This window comes from Eutrigla gurnardus (assembly GCF_963514095.1).
Source record: "Eutrigla gurnardus genome assembly, chromosome: 5".
NCBI lineage: Eukaryota > Metazoa > Chordata > Actinopteri > Perciformes > Triglidae > Eutrigla > Eutrigla gurnardus.
Genome location: NC_139919.1, coordinates 24338080 through 24354086, shown reverse-complemented (window position 1 = coordinate 24354086; position 16007 = coordinate 24338080). Strand labels below are relative to the sequence as shown.

At 45.1% G+C, this 16007-nt stretch overlaps 1 protein-coding gene across 4 annotated transcripts; it reads right to left on the bottom strand.

The window, feature by feature from the left end:
* Positions 1 to 99: 99 nt before the first annotated feature.
* sh3rf2 (SH3 domain containing ring finger 2) lies at positions 100 to 13046 on the bottom strand. Of its 4 annotated transcripts, none has more exons than XM_084010068.1 (11): positions 12665 to 13046; positions 12050 to 12482; positions 9762 to 10055; positions 8422 to 8517; positions 6953 to 7354; positions 2500 to 2609; positions 2166 to 2336; positions 1691 to 1965; positions 1291 to 1583; positions 812 to 1113; positions 100 to 706 (listed from the first exon to the last, which is right to left on the bottom strand). In XM_084010068.1, exons 2-11 carry the CDS (start codon positions 12479 to 12481, stop codon positions 526 to 528), a joined length of 2556 nt encoding a protein of 851 aa, XP_083866194.1. In that variant the 5' UTR covers position 12482; positions 12665 to 13046; the 3' UTR covers positions 100 to 525. The 4 variants fall into 4 exon arrangements, with proteins under 4 accessions (XP_083866194.1, XP_083866193.1, XP_083866195.1 ...); XM_084010067.1 differs by having other exon boundaries at positions 12679 to 13046; XM_084010069.1 differs by having other exon boundaries at positions 12778 to 13046.
* Between the last annotated feature and the right edge of the window lie 2961 nt (positions 13047 to 16007).

Below are 16007 nucleotides of genomic sequence, written 5' to 3'. Positions count from 1 at the left end.
TTTTAACCTGCCACAAGAACAGGCCTATTTTTCCTTTATATCTTATTTTGCAGATGAATGTATAAATGCACGACTCTAAAGTAAGATATCAAACAACGAAAGTTCTGGAAGTATAGTTTATTACCACATAAGCAGTACATGTATTTTACCTAATAATTTCTCTAAATATATTTAAATATAGTTTGTTTCTTTGTGGGTTTTGACAAAGGCACTCACCAATGCGTGTAACACAGGTAATAAACAGGGAACAGTCATTAGGTGGGATTTTGTGCAAAATCTTAAAATAGTACATGTGTAACAAACATGCTTCTACATTGAAGAACACACAATATATCTCTGGAGAATTCAACCAAACTCTCATATGCACTCGCAACAAAAATAAACCCCTTCTTCAAACGTTTGTCGATGGCAGTATTAACCCTGGACTTCAACACGTATTTTGTTGTTCGGCAGGTCATTCAAGTCATTTGGCAGTTTGAACATATGGTATTTAGAAATATACATAAACACAGTAGAACTACACAGTCAGCTGAGCCTCTCGAGGGCTTGAAGCACAATGCTGTGGAATAAGCCTGTTTGGCCACTGCTCTCCTGAGTAACCAGAACTCGTCCATCAGGCCGAGGTCTGTGGACGAGGACGAGGTCTCCTTGAAGCAGACTGAGCTCTGCATCTGTCTGGGCTAAATGCGTTGTGGTCACTCTGTGTCTAGAGGGGGGAAAAGCAAAAGTCTTTCTTTCACTTACTTTCAACTTTACGCTGTATGTCTGTTAATCAATAGCCTTTCTATTTTCAAGGACAAATCCACCGTACCTGCTGGGGCTGAACTGAGCAGACACCGCCGATAGCGACGGCTGTGAAAATATTGGTTTCTGCTGGTTCGAATTTAGATCTGAGAAGCCATTTTCTAGGCCTCTTCTGAGAATAGGAGCTTTTCCTTCTTTCAGAATGATCCCCGGCCCATCTCTTCCCAGAGTGAGCGATGGGGCCCATGCTTCTAACGGAGGGGGTCCAGGGCGGCAGTTGGATGGGACCTGATTTCCTGGCAACCAGGAGGAGGTCTGAGCTCCTGGCGGAGGGGAGTCTTCATCTGTGAACCGCACCGACTTTGCCAGCTAGGGGAGTCAAACAGAATATCAATGTACAGAATGACCCTGCGTTTTCTGAACAAATGATGAATATAACACTTTGAAATATTTACTGTCAGGCGCATGCAGAACGTTTTGAGACCAGTGTACAGTGAAGTACTTAACTGCAGAAAAATGCCTGCTCATGCACCGGTGTAACATTACCTTGCCTGTATTGTTCTTGTGTGAGTCGGGTCTAACTAGAATTGAGTGAGGCCCATTGGGAGGCTGTCTGTCATGCTCATGTGGAGCATTGAATTCCCTGTCCTTAAAGACTGCAGCAGTAGAGGGCGCTGCTGGCTCAGTCATCCAGCCCTGTGGCCTGCCAGCGTTAGACAGGAAGCCACTGTTTTTCTTCCTCTGCAGGGCAGGTGAGTAGCCGGATGCCTGAACATGTGCAAAGTGCTGTGACCTGGATGGGGCGTTCAGATTAGACGTGTGAGAGAAGCGGTTTGAGCCTGGAAAAAACAAACAAAAAAACAAGATTTGATAGGCATTCACTGACAATCTGGCAAAATCTCTAATTGAGCGATTTGAAAGGGTGATGTATCCGTTTATCCCTCACCTCTATGAGGGTTAAAGATGCGCTTCACAGTGTCCCAGCCTTGTGAACCTCCACGCAGGGACGGTTTTCCAGCACCAGTGGATGACATTGAGTGCGGTGCTCCGTTTAACACGGATGGGACCTGTCCCGCTGAGAACATCGCTCCATCAGAGTTCACCCTATCAAGAGCAAGGACCACAGCAGGATTCTTGGCAGCCGCGGGTTTCTTTCCAGCCACTGTGTTGTACTGAGAGGACGCATTCGCAGCTTTGGTCTCCAGGAGTCTGGCCGAGGTTCTGCAATGAGACACTTTAGTTCACACTCAAGTAGCTACTGAACACTGCAAGGTTTCTCTGAACCAGTGTTTGATTTCCTATTTCATGATTCATTGAAATGTGTGCGTGATGACATGTCACTCTGCCCACACTAAATTATCTGAATTTGTCTGAATCCAAATGTCTCCCACTTTCTGCAGTCAGGGATCGCAGCCTCTCACCTGAGCACAGGCGTGATGTAGTTGCTGGGCAGAACGCCCACTTTGCCCGTCCTGAGCGATAACCCACGCAGCCAGCCTTCTTTGAACTTTCCGTACACTCCCACCATCTCGCCTTTCCTCAGCTCCAGCTCCTCGGGCCGCCGCGGTTTGTAGGAGTACAGGACGGCACACCTGAGGATTCACACAGGGTCTCCGTCAGCACCACACTCACTCGATATATACATATACAGATGTTGCCGCCTTTCCGTGGGTATTTGAGTGCGTTTCTTCTGAATTCATATCTGGCACCTGCCATTATCATATCATTAACACAACGTTGAAGACGGTGACTCACACACTGATGGAGAGCTGCTGCGTGGAGGAGTTGGAGCCAGAGGACATCTGGGGGTTCACCAGAGCCATAGAGATTGCGGCTGGAGCCTCGCTGGCCATCTTCTTCTCACTCTGTAACGGGATGGATTCAAATTCACCGTCACATGGAATGCATATAGGAATGCACGGCGCATTATTTGAGTCTTGCCTTTCTGGTTGCAAACTGGCTCGCCTCAAATCGGCCAAATAAAGTATTTTGAATGTAATTTAAATTTGGCACAGCCGTGTTATGAATGCTAATGTCACAGACTACCATGCACAATGTAAACATTCCGCTTAATCCACTTGATTTATGAACTTAGACTGCCGAGGCTTCGTACTAACTTTGGAAAAACTTTGGAATATATTTCAGCAAGGAATGTAGACTTTGGATTTTGGCCTCCCACATTTCTGTTGGCTGTATGTTAGAAAGGGAAGGAATGATCACAGCTATCAAATTGTTTTTTTTATTTAAAGGGAATGTATGTATTGTTTTGAGACACACAGATGTGAACCCATCCCATAATATCAAGATTTTCATCATGTCAAATAAGCCAAACTAAACCAAAATATTGGTGTTTTCATGGCGGTGGTGGAGACACGGTCTAACTTGTTGCTCCAACATCTCCCATAGGTGTTCAAATTGGTTGAGATATGGTAACAGTGAAGGCCATCATATATGATTCTTACTCATTAACTATTAAGCAACCCCTCATGTTCATTAGATATGGAGTTGTTGGCTCCTCTGTTGAAATACTCAGTTTTAGCTACAATTTCATCAATACAGAAATAATGATTGCAGACGAAATACAGTAACGGTAAAAAAAAAAGAGAGCTCTATACTGGCATTTTCTCTTCATAGAGCCGAGCTGTTCTTTTTAAAACTGAGAAACTCAGACAGACTTGAAGTCAGCAGGCCGTGAGTCAGACCTGACACAGTCAGCGACTAGCAGGGAGTGACATGAAGGTGTGTGTCGCTACCATTACAAAGGCAGTATGAAACTCAATGCCTAATTACTTAATTGCCAAACCGAAAAGACAATTTCACGGAGATCTTTATTACATGTTTTATTTTGTACGTTGTCTATAACCCCCCCCCACACACACACACACACACACACACACACATAATGTTACCATTATAGAGAGGCAAAGATAACTTTCGCATAGCCATTACCCCCACAGTGACGTCTACAGAGCGTCGCTGCTATTTACAGCAGAACCACTCAACTACTGCTTAAAGCACTGATGCTGGCCTGTGAGCCCGGGGTTCCCTCTCTACAGTGTGTGCACGAATCCTGCAGCTCCGCCACCATTGAGCTGCATTCACACTGCACCTCAAAGAAGCACAAAAGAAGTCCTAATTAAGGGGCGGCCATTGCTGTGAGCACAGGCACACTTGTCAAAGGCAGTGCTCTGAGGCAGAAATAAAGCGAGATAAAGTAATGATATAATGTCCTGAAGACATAACAGCCTTCTACCATATATAGGACAGTGGATGGATGAGCACCTCTGTCATCTAAAGTTGTTTTCTCTACGAGTCTTTTGTGACATTCACATGACATTTACACTAAAAGCAACTTCCTGACGGGAACTTCCCGTCCTTGCTGAAGCAGCAGGATGGACAGAAAGTGGCAGTAGACGTCTTAATGTGCAATTAATCACCATATTGAACGGCAAAGCACTGCCATCTTCTTAAAAGCAAAAAAAAAAAACCCCAACTACTACTTTTTTTTTCATGCATTCAATGATTTACTTCTTGTCCTTTTGCTATGCTTGGCTTGTGTTTTATGAGACACTGCTTCGGTTCTGCTGCAGTCACACAATGGCCAGGTGTAGTGACCCAGCGGTGGCAGAGGCTATTTTTACACGGAGACAGTAATTTGGGCCTATGGTAGGGCTGCAACTAAGGATTATTTTCATTATTGATTCATTTGGTGATTTATTTGTATGTAACAACTAAACCATTGATGCTTCAGAAACATGTGAAACGTGCATGCACAATTTCCCAAAGCTCAACGGTTATTTAGTTGACTAGATGAGAAAAAGAAAAGCAGCAAATCCTTGAATTAAAGAAGCTAGAACATGATGTTATCTTCAAAAGTGTTATTCATTTACGCTAATATTTCATTCCATCTCAAATATTAACTCCCTCCCCACCTGCCTTCACAAGTGGTCCAAGATGCTGCTGCTGAGCTTTTGACTAGATCCTCTTAAATGTCTCATATGACACTAATTTCCATACAAATGTCTCCCCGTCAAATTAGGATCCAATCAAGATAATGTGAGCTTTGTGAGCCAGTAGGTCTCAAGGTTTGCTGGTAGCTTAGAACTAAAGGAAGTCGTGCTCGTGAAACTCCTTTGGACTTAATATCTCTGGACAGCAGCTGAAGACCCACGTGCTTTTGTGTCATTTCTATTCATGTCGTTTCTCCCTCTTCTTCAGAAATCTGTTGATAACCTTGTTATCTAGCTGATTCATTTCCTGTCGATCAACTAATAGCTTAACTCTTCCATTTCTGGTTGATTCTAGTCAACTGACAGGTTTCGAGGATTTACAAATAAGCTTGTCTCACAGTCATATCAGGTGTTTGGGTGCATTTGAAGATGTTTTCGCTTTTGGCTCATTTCCATCCCCAAACACCGTTTGCTCTTACGTAACCATGCCGATATTCACAGCCAAACGCTGCTTTTCACCCACAGTCGGTGGGAAGCATCTCTCTCTCTCTCTGTGAAACTGTAGATCCAGAGATGAGAGCTGATGGGATGCAGGACTAAGAGCAGCACACATGCTGGCTCGGACAGTGGGGTTTACCAGTCTCAGGTTGAGGGTCGGAGCCCTCAAGCCCTCAAAAAAAGGCTATAGTCTGCTATTAATGGTCCACTGATGTGAGAGTGAGTGTTACCTGCTTAGTGAAGAGGAAGGAGTTTGAAGGCAGGGGAGAGAGGGTCCGTTATGTAACCAACTTCAGTGACTCATCATCGTCAGCATGAGAGCGATAAGAAGGCACACTGAGGGACTCTCCAAGCCTCCCACTCTCTACATCTATCTCTCATGTTTCCTCCTCCTTGTGTTTTGCCTTTTTGCAGCTCACACAGTTTGTTATTATGTTTCTCTATGCTTTCAGCATTTCCTCTCACCTTTTTCCTCTTCCCGTCTTATTGCTCCCGTTTCCTGCTTTTTTTTAAAAACCCTGTTCTCAAGCCTCCTCCACCTCCCTTCCTCTCCTGTTATTTCCTTCAACTTGCATGAAGTTAAACATTTATATGCTCCGACGTGTATAATTGCGGGGTAAAGCTGTGAAATTTCAACAGAATCAAAAAGGGAATCATTATCAGGGCAGGGCTACTGGCAGCAGGTTACTTTAGGGCTTTTTATATTGGCACCACTGCCAATAACTTTATTCACAGTATCTTATAATTGCATTCTGCAAGTAATGTGTCCCACTGCATACATAGAACTGTTGGTATGTAATATATAAAGTAAAAAAACCTTTAAGCTGAGGTGATCAAAACCAATATTCCTTTAGTGTTTTCACAGCATGCTATTTTACAGTGCTATTCCACGTTGCTTCTGGGGGTCAACTAAATAGAAAGAAAAAATTAAAAAATTATCCCAGGGAGATTAATAACCCTCCATGCATGACACAGGCTGTATAAAATATGCAGCAGGTATCGCGTTGGGAAGATGAAAAGCATGGGCTAGCGATTATTTGTGATAACAAAATGCTCCTAAATTTCTAATCCGAGGTTTAATTAATTGATCGCCCTGAAAGAGCCTCCAGAAACATCGACAAAAACTGTACAAAGTGTCGGTTTCAAGAGTCGGTTTCAAGAGCATCAAAGAGTCCCAGGCACGCTTCTTGTGAGTAATTTGGACGACACAATAGCGGTAAAGAGCTCCGTTTTCCAGTAGTGTTGTACTTCCCTGAAGCGATTAGAAGTACTTAAATGAGGCTAATATGTGTTTTACACTTAAACACTCACCATTCTATTAAACGTGAAGGTCAAAGGAGCTTTTAGGCATAATGAGACAACTTCCCTCGTTTACTACCACCGGAGAAGGAGGAAGGACAAACACCTCGTTCGACCGCTCTTCATCTATGAGGGGAAACTTTATGTCTGTGGATTCTTGATTCAAAGTTTCGGTCCACTCAGCTTCGTCTCCTTTCAGCCCTTTTACACATAAGGGCGATGCCTCTCTCTCTTTCGAACTCATTCCTTAAGCTTGGTGTCATGGTTCCCTCCTTACATCTCTGAGTGACTCAGATTAAAACGTCTATTCTCTCACCAAAACACTGCCACGCCTTTTTGCCAAACACATGTTTACCGTTAAATCAAACCACCGCAAACAAAAACATTGCAACACAGTTGCAAAGGAGGAACTTTATCATCACTAAACTGGCATAAAAAGGCAGATATGTTGCATGACTCACCTGTTGATGCCTGTGTGTCGTGTTGGCCGAGTGGCGCCTAATTCGCTGAGAGTTCGATCTAGAGGGATGCGAGTGGCCCCGGGCAGCGAGGGACGCGGAGAGGTGGTGCGGCTGACCCTGGTGGCCCAAGCTGTTGTAGGTGCTGATGGTGGTCGCCTCTCCTTTTGTCGCCGGGTAAAACTTGACGCCGCCGGCCGCCGGCTGCTTCAGCTGGCTGGAGAGGGGCACAGCACTGATGATGGGTGTCCTCGCTTGGACTTGAAGGACTCCGTAATGGGTGGTCCTACTGGTTAAGTCAGTGGCCTTGTCTTTGCCCCCACTCCCGGTCCGATGGGAAAATTCTGCCGAGTCACTCCCCTTCCGAGTCTTTCCCTCGAGCAGTTTGGCAGCCGCCAAGTTTGGCTTAAAGGGATGAACGCATGAGAAACCACAGTGAAAATCAGAAAGGAATCCTAACACAGAGAATAGTCAACCCTCAGTCAAGAAAATCCTCTCCAACAAGCTCCTACCTGCGGCGGGCGCCCGTCACCCTCTGCTGCCGCCGATCAGCGAAAGCAGCTGTCTAAATACACCCACTTATCACTACTCCACTCGCCCCTACAACTTGTTGGACAGGCAGGTACGCAGGAGCATAAGCACCAGGCAATAAGCTGGGAAGGGTCTGAGAGAGAAGATGCACAGACAGGCAGGCAGGCAGACAGACAGACATGGCAGGGTTAATGCTTTCACTCCCCGCAGTGATGTGCCGTTATGCCACCCAAGCAGAGAAAGCATTACTGTGTCATCACGCCTGACTGCACGACAGGAAGAGAGGCTCAGAAAGGAGAGAGAGAGGAAAGAATAGAGCACAGAGGTAGAAGAAGATGAAGGGCAGCATCGAGGTGGGGCTTCGGCAGACGTCAAAGGACTCATGAGAAGAGAAGGGGACTAATGAGAGAAACAGAATATCAGGGAAAACCTAGAGCCAAACAGATGACAAGTGAGGGAAGTAAACAAGGCACCACATTAACCCCGCCGCAGCGACAAATACAATTTCCCCTCGGCACGGATTAAGTTAATTCCTGGAGGCAGAAAGAAGTCCAGGACAAAAAAAATAAAAAACAAATGACAGTCAGCGAAGCAAGCGCTGCAAAACCTGAGTAAGCCACGTAGTCACACGCTAATGAGCAGCTGCAGACACAGCACGGCTCCACCGATCGCCTCCCTGCCTCAGCACTTTGCAGGAGTGACATTTATGGATGAATCAAAAGATTTGAATGAAAACCAAGGTAGCGGGCCCCGGCAGTGACCTGGAATTAATGGCATCCAGCGACGACATCTACGGTTCAATTCATTACAAGAGCCACAGCATCAGGACCGAGGCGGCGAACGGCAGGTGTCAGCCTTGATCACGCTGAAAAAAGGCCACGACCCACATTCAAACAGCGAAGGAAGGGGGGAAAGAGAGGGAGAACTAAGCAAGAGCTCACCTCTGTAAACTGCAGAGGGCAAATTCCAACTTTCTCCCCTAGTTTGGCTTCAATCCAGTGTTCATCCACCCGTCTGATGACAGTCAGGATATCTCCCTGTAAATCAGAAATAAGAACTTAAAGTGGCGAAAAGGTGAGAGGAGGCAGAGAAACCGTTGGAAGGAAAAACCAAAACACAGGATGTCAGATGTTTATGACAGAGTGCGCTCGCCCCGGAGACTGAGCACTCAGAAACTCTCCGAGCCCTACATCTCTCCTGCAGCATGTGATATCAACTGCCTTTGTGTCTGCCGGCCCAGTCCTTTCTGTGGGCCAGCCTCGCTCTAAAAACCATTTGACCATCTGCATGAAAACTGGGGGGGGGGGGGGGGGGCAAGTGTGCTTTAATGGAGGGCACACAAGTACTGAAGCCCTTATGTAACTGCCTCCTTCAGGGTTAGTAACAACCGCTGCAGCAAGCAGAGGTCTGAGCTTCCAGCTTCAGTTCCCTCAGCGGATGGAAGGCAAAAGCAACGCTGGTAAAACAGGAAAATCAAGCTCATTTTCAGAAATGATTGCAACAATAAGTCAATCAACAGAAAATCAATCTGCAACAATTTTGATAATAGAATAATTGTATGTAATTTTGAATCAAAACTTTACTGGTTCACGTTTCCTACATGTGACTATTTTCAGATTTTATGTATTTATTAAAATGTAATATCTTTGAGTTTCGTCAAGTCAAAACAAAGCCTTTGATAAAAACAAACTATCGCGTTTTGTTTTTTCTCAATATGTGACTGAAATGATCCATTAAGATCAAGTTAGACAGATAATGGCCCAACGACAGTAACACTCATTATATACAGTAGAATTAAGAAGAAGCAGTCAAGCTTATTTCCCCTGATGGTTAATGCTTCATTCACCCCTGAAGGTTAAGGTTATGTGTGATAATTCTAAGTGCCGTTATTAAAATTTAGGGAACCCTGCAAGTCGTTTAAAAGATTATCACAAATCACACACTTCTTGTCATTTTTAATACGCTGCTCTTACAAAGTGTGTACTTCTGCAGGCAGTATGCATTGGGACGTATCGGTCAGACCATTGCATGTTGACCCTCTTGCTCTTATACACAGAGGATTGTGGGTCAAAAAAGGCAGAAAACCATGCAGTAATACTGCAAAATAAGACCAGATTCTGTAGGAAATACAGATATTTTTGTCGTACTTGACATACTATGTTTCTGCCGATGTTTCTACTGATCGGTATGATAGCATAGGTATTACAACGCACATATACAAGACTGGACCCTATGGAAGTTACTATTCTGTTGTTTTAAGTCAGCAGTTTGAGAGTCAGACCTTGAGGAAGCTGATACAGTATTTGCTGTCTTCCAGATCGCTCTGCTCGGGCTTAAAGTCGTGCAGTGCCCTGCAGAGAGCCAGAGGTTGGGGCTGCTGGAGGGGCTGCGAATGAGGCATCTGGCTGACGGCCTGCAGCGTGCTGGTGGCGACAGACGCACCCTTACTGTCACCGGCGTTTCCGTGGTGCCAGCTCTCATCCACTTTGTGTTTCGGGGTGATAGTGTTAGCGGGCGCGAGGACCGGCTCTCCTGAGGAATCGCCTCGGTTCAGCGTCAAACCTCTGAGAGCGAGCTGAGGAACGGACAGAAAAACAAAAATCAGCATGAATGAGGACGAAGGATGAAGAGGGTAAAATCAATGTATTCACATTGTTTTTGTTTTTTAAATGAATAAATATCAGGGATGCACGGTGGTGTAGTGGGTAGCACTGACGCCTCACAGCGAGAGGGTCCTGGGTTCAATTCCTGGGTTCAATTCCTGGGTCTGGAATCTGTGTGGAGTTTGCATGTTCTCACCGTGTCAGTGTGGGTTCTCTCCGGGTTCTCCGGCCTCCTCCCACAGTCCAAAGACATGCAGGATGGGGATAGGTTCATTGATGACTCTAAATTGCCCGTAGGTGTGAATGTTTGTTTGTCTCTACATGTCCAGGGTGTACCCTGCCCTCGCCCAATGACAGCTGGGATCGGCTCCAGCCCCCCCCCCCCCCCCCCCCCCGCGACCCTGAATACAGGATAAGCGGTAGACAATGGATGGATGGAATAAATATCATCTTTCCAATACAACTGCACTTGAGGAGGTGAAAGACAATGCTTTCTTATTGATTCTGTCCTTGACTTTAACCGTGACAAACAGGGACTTTACACACTGGTTTCAGTTTTATTAACAAGTGTGCCGGATGACGAATCTCTGCATGATCTTAGATTTTGATCTAAAGCTCGAACACATAGATTTGTGATGTTCTCAACTAGATACAGATCTGTTTCACATCCTTTAAGATAGGGTACTGACTCCAGCTTAACTATATTTCATAACTTGTACGGCTATTTAGTGTAACGTCATTACTTTTCCATATTCTCACAGTCTTGCATGTTGCCAGAAGATGCAGAGAATCCCAATTATACACATATCGCTTTATATTTGCTCGTTTGAATAGCGGTCTTCATGAATTTGAATGCTGCACAGATTCTACTAAACCACCTACCGAGTTTGCTGTTTATCAGGTTCCACCTCATAAAAGTATCTACACACCGCATGTTATTGTTTCTCTTGAGATAAGCTCAGTGAAATGAACCTTTGTGATACCTGACCTGAATGAGAGGATGATATTGGAGGAGAAATACGGTATCTGAGGTTTCTGACACACACACACACACACACACACACACACCCTTTTGAACTCTGGCTGAACTCAAGCTATAGATTACAAGTAAACTGTTAAAAGCTTGGTGCCGTTTATGCACAGGTCTAGAGAGAAGGCGGGTTTGCTGCGGTTCTCATCACCTCGAGGAGATATAACAGCAGCATTAACGCTGTGAAATGATTTACTGACTGTTAATTACCTTCATGATAACAGATCTCTGTTGGGTTTTTAAATTGTACCGAGCTGCTTAATGCAGACAAATGCACCAAAAAGTCTTATTCTATTATGTAACACACTATTTTGAAAAATTGTCTACTTCCCTGCATCGTGTTAAAGTTACAATAGCACAACAAAATGACTCAGAAGTATTGTGGTTTCCTATGTTTTCTATGAGGCGAGGAGGAAATCATCCTCAGCCTTTACTGGACATGTAGAGTAATGATAGATATCATTGATATGAGTGATATAGTATTGAGTGGATCACTTCAGGCCCGGATGAAACCCAACTCCCTCTCCGTCAGAACATTGTGGTGGGTCAGATCACACGCCAGCTATTATGCCACATATTAATATACAGTGAAAAATCACTTATATTTGGAGAACACACAGTGGTGATAATGTATGAGATGCAAGACATGGTCCTATTCCATATGGTGCAAAGAAATAAATCCCTGAGACTTTACAGGTTTGGGAGAGAAGACAATAAAAAAACATGAGAAAATATACATCTACAATGTCCGAGCTCTCCCTTTAAAATGCACGGGCGTATGTGGGCAAAGTTGCCAATCAATAAGCAGTATTGCTTCATGGCAGCATTGGATTTTGGATCAATGTGGTGAAATATTTTGCTTTTCCTAGTATTTGTGATTGTAGGTCACATTTCTCGTAGATATACAGAGGATCAGGTTGGGGGTCGGGCACTGACCTCATTATGCCCTTGCTTCTCTCTGAGTTGAATCTCAAGGTACTGCTGACCTCCTCTGACTGTCGAGCCGCCCCTGACGGAGGGCACTGCGTAGCGGGACGCCTGCCTGTCACCCCCGGGCCCCAGCGAGCCCTGGAGCCCCTCCAGGAGCCGCACCAGCAGGAGGTTGGTAGGAAGCTCCTCCACCGTCCTGGCCGGGACAGGAGCGTGACACTCTGGGCAGAGCAGCTGGGAGGAGGCCGCCTCGCGCCTCTGCAGGCAGGACCTACAGAAAGTGTGCTGGCAGGGCAGGACTTTGGCTGACGCGTCCAGAGGCTCGAAACACAGAGGGCAGTCCAGCAGGTCACTTAGAGTCAGCTCCTCCATTTTAAAAGAGCCAGCTCGCTTTGAGACGAGGGCTCCTGCTGCATCTGAAACGCTGTAGTCCACCATACTGAGAGAGGAACGCACGAGAAGAAGTTGGTGTCAGAAAATCCACATTACTGAGCAAAAATCATTGTCTACTGTATAACAGCCAATCACACTCGAAGATACTGAACAACAGCAAATAGTTCGCGGTGGTGGAACTGGTGAGATAAAGCACTTTGTATGGATTCATGCGCGCTGCTTGCTTACAGGTGTTCGCTCACCTGTCCGCGCAGGTGAGACGGCAACAGGAAATATATCCACAGAAAAGGAAATGTCCTCGCGTATTTCTCAGTATTCCATGGCGGAGAAGGAGTACGTACTCACGCGCGTTAACTGCGGAGCGACGCCGCGATGTTTCGCACACTTCGGTGAGGAAACGCGCAACTTTGTTCCGCCGGAGTCGCCATGACGCAGTGCGCCGAGGACCGGACGGTACGACGCAGGAGTAATGGACACGTGAGCTTTACGTTTCCGCGCGTGCCAAATTATTATGACGACACCAAACCCCGCTCGTGAAATTTAGGCTTTAAAACAAAGCTCGCGACGAGTTCTCGACCACACAACCACGATCATTCATCAGGAACTGGATCAGATTTCAGTGTCTCAGATTTAACCCTTGAGTGATCAGCTCGTAAATGTACAACATAATTAACTTTATATAATAATAATTATAATAATAGATCTGGAAATTCGATTAGAATTCAAACAGAGCTATTATAGGTAAAATAATTGTTAAAAATGTTATTTATGCCAACGGTTTTCCTGGAAAGTTTGTTTTTAAATAACGATTCATTTCAAAAGTTTTCAAGGGCTATTTTGCATTGAGCAGCCCGACATACTTAAAACATATTCAGTCTAAGGAATATTTATCTCTTTATTTCTATAAATGCTCTGTGACAATTTGAATGATTCAAATAAATAAAATAAATAAATAAAAGCCGAGCAGCGTTTGCAGTTGTCATGTGACATGGTCTCCCTCTGCTGGTGCATTCACTGACCAGCTCATCAGTCCTGCAAGAGCAAGAGGAAATAAAATAAACACTCACAGTTATTGCTGGAGATTTCTATTTATGATGGTGCATAAAAGTCCTAAATCGGTGATTATTTTTTATCCGTTTGGTTTATTATTATTGTGTGTATTTCATTTGCACAGTTCAAACCCCACATCCCTTTTTCTGGCATCCCAAGACTAAATAATTAATCCATACTGGCTATGTACCGAAAGTTCAGGACATCTGTTTGAATTTTTTAAACAAGCATGAATCTTTCATCTCTTTATTCACGTCAGCAGAACTCAGGGAATTCTAAAAATGTGCATACAGCTTTTACAGAGAGAGAGAGAGAGTGTGTGGGGGAGAGAGAGATTGGCCATGACTTATTTACATGTTCATATCAGTGTTGATACAGGCCCTTTCCTCTCAAGCCTCTCACAGTTTAATGGCTCTGGCAGAGAAGATGGGAGCCTAAACAGGACTGGATTTTAGCTCATGTCTGGGTAATGTTGTTCCTGGATTGAGAGTTAACTTTTTAATGACTGTAGCGCTCCCATCCGTGAGTGATGGATCTTCTGTCGTCCAATTTGAAAATGCAGAGGAGGTATAGTGCAAACAGAGGAAGTCGGTGCGTAAAGTGCTTATCGGCCTCCTACAGCCCGACGGCCAGTCTGGCCTCCGCCGAGGAGCCCCGGATGTTGTGGGATGAGGGTCCGCGCTTGATCTGATCCATCGTCTATCTGATGGAGAGGGAAGGTTCTCCCCGGGGATGCCTCTGAGCCTGGTGTGCTGTCTCTCAGAATATCATGGCTTGTCACAAGTTGCTGTGCAGGGAGGAGCGCCGTCTTCTTCAGCTTTCATGTTTTATTTAAAATGCTGTCTTACTCAGAGAGTGCTGCTAACTCATTGAATGTGATCTGTCTCAGCATCTTATTTTTGGGATAGGGGTGAGGGTGGGATTTTTGTTCTCCACCTCTGTCTGCGGGCGTGCTTCATCACTTGACTGTGGTGTATGTGCAGATGTGCTTCAAAGTGCACGAGGATGTGTTTCAGCAGTTTAATTTGAACAAGGTGTCAGTCAAAATGCGTAAATCCTCATTGCAGCAGTTTGATGGGGATTAAACCGCAAATCCAACAGCACTTTAAGGTGCATCAAAGGCCATCTAATTAACTTCTCTCTTTCAGAGGGAACTAATCCTCCTCCACCCCCCTTAAAAAAAACGGAGTCACCGTCATTGCAGAAGTTCCCAGGTGCCGATTAGGTGGCTCATTATTGTTGTTTCTCTTTCTTGTCTGAAAGGTGTCTTAAGGAGCTCCAACAAAAGAGCCGGCTTTCTCTCGCTGAGTAAACATGCGAGTGTGTTTGGAGGCAAAACAGAACTCCAGTCAAACTGGCTCAACAGGAACTTCTGCAGTCTTTTGGATAACCGCATGCATGCATGTGCAGACTTCGTCTTTGTCGGATAGTGGGAGTGGACACCTCGCCTGCATGAAAGGTGGAGGTGTCCACGCCCACCAGCTGACAAAAGAGCAGTATATTCACGGCTAAACCAGGCGAGCTGACCGAAGTGCAATTGAATCGAGGATGAAAATGTTTAACACACACACACACACACATTAACAACTTTGTGATTCCTCCACCCACAGTTTGTTCTGCCCGGTCCTGCAGCAGATTCAAACCCATAAATATTTCACATTTGATAAATAAATGAAACAACCCTCTTTTCTTACCTTTGGGTGTCGCACTAAGTTGCTCCCTGAACGTATGCAGGAGCTTATTATCTCACCTCTGACATCGTTTCAGCCTGAATGAGGGCATTTTCATTATTTACATGGATGTGTTTAGGTGTTTGAGCCAAAAAAAGAAGAAGTTTGGAGCCATTATGGAGGTATATATCAGGACTTCCTAAAGAATTTCATGAATTAAATATTGTATACGGTAAAGATTCTTTGTGTTTCTTTAGGAAACAAATATGATCTCCTGTCTTTTCTCGGCAGCCCACGAAAGAACCATTTTCAGAAGACACCAGAGTGACATCTTAACCCATTATGTCATTAATGACCTACTTTGACTGCTCTCTCAGCCTGTTGGGTTCCTCCATACATTACTCACATGGGGCCGATGCTATTTACAGCTGTCTTGCTCGTCAGACTGCAGGCGCAGTGCATCAGCAGCACTCTGGGTCATGTGACATCACGCTAGACCCCTCCTTTGTGTTGGAGTTACGCGTGAAACTAACCCAACCTAACTTAAAAACACAACCTGAGGGGAGGGCCCTCAGCGCCGCGTCTCTCAGGCTGAACAATGCGGAAACACCTGAGCCAGAGTGAAGATAAATCTGTTGAATAGGGGGGGTTTGTGCAGGAACGATGCTGCTGAAGTCTTTGTGGTGTGCAAATGCTATAGCAGCTGTTTGAATTGGAGATGTGCAGGAGGGGAAACTAAAAATAGGGTGCACACACCTCTGAGCCAGCTGCCTCTTCACTTCCTTTGGGACAACCTTTGGATCTCCCCTCTCTCCTCTTTCAGGCCTCTTGCTCTCCTTCGTAGGGCGGCT

What these genes read in the sequence shown, in the direction of transcription:
- sh3rf2 (XM_084010068.1), bottom strand. Translation starts at nt 12,481, where the DNA reads ATGGTGGACTACAGCGTTTCAGATGCAGCAGGAGCCCTCGTCTCAAAG. An exon ending in CGACACACAGGCATCAACAG is followed by an intron (nt 2,610 to 6,952) that starts GTGAGTCATGCA and finishes ATCCCGTTACAG; the next exon opens with AGTGAGAAGAAGATGGCCAG. An exon ending in ACAAGAACAATACAGGCAAG is followed by an intron (nt 1,114 to 1,290) that starts GTAATGTTACAC and finishes TGACTCCCCTAG; the next exon opens with CTGGCAAAGTCGGTGCGGTT.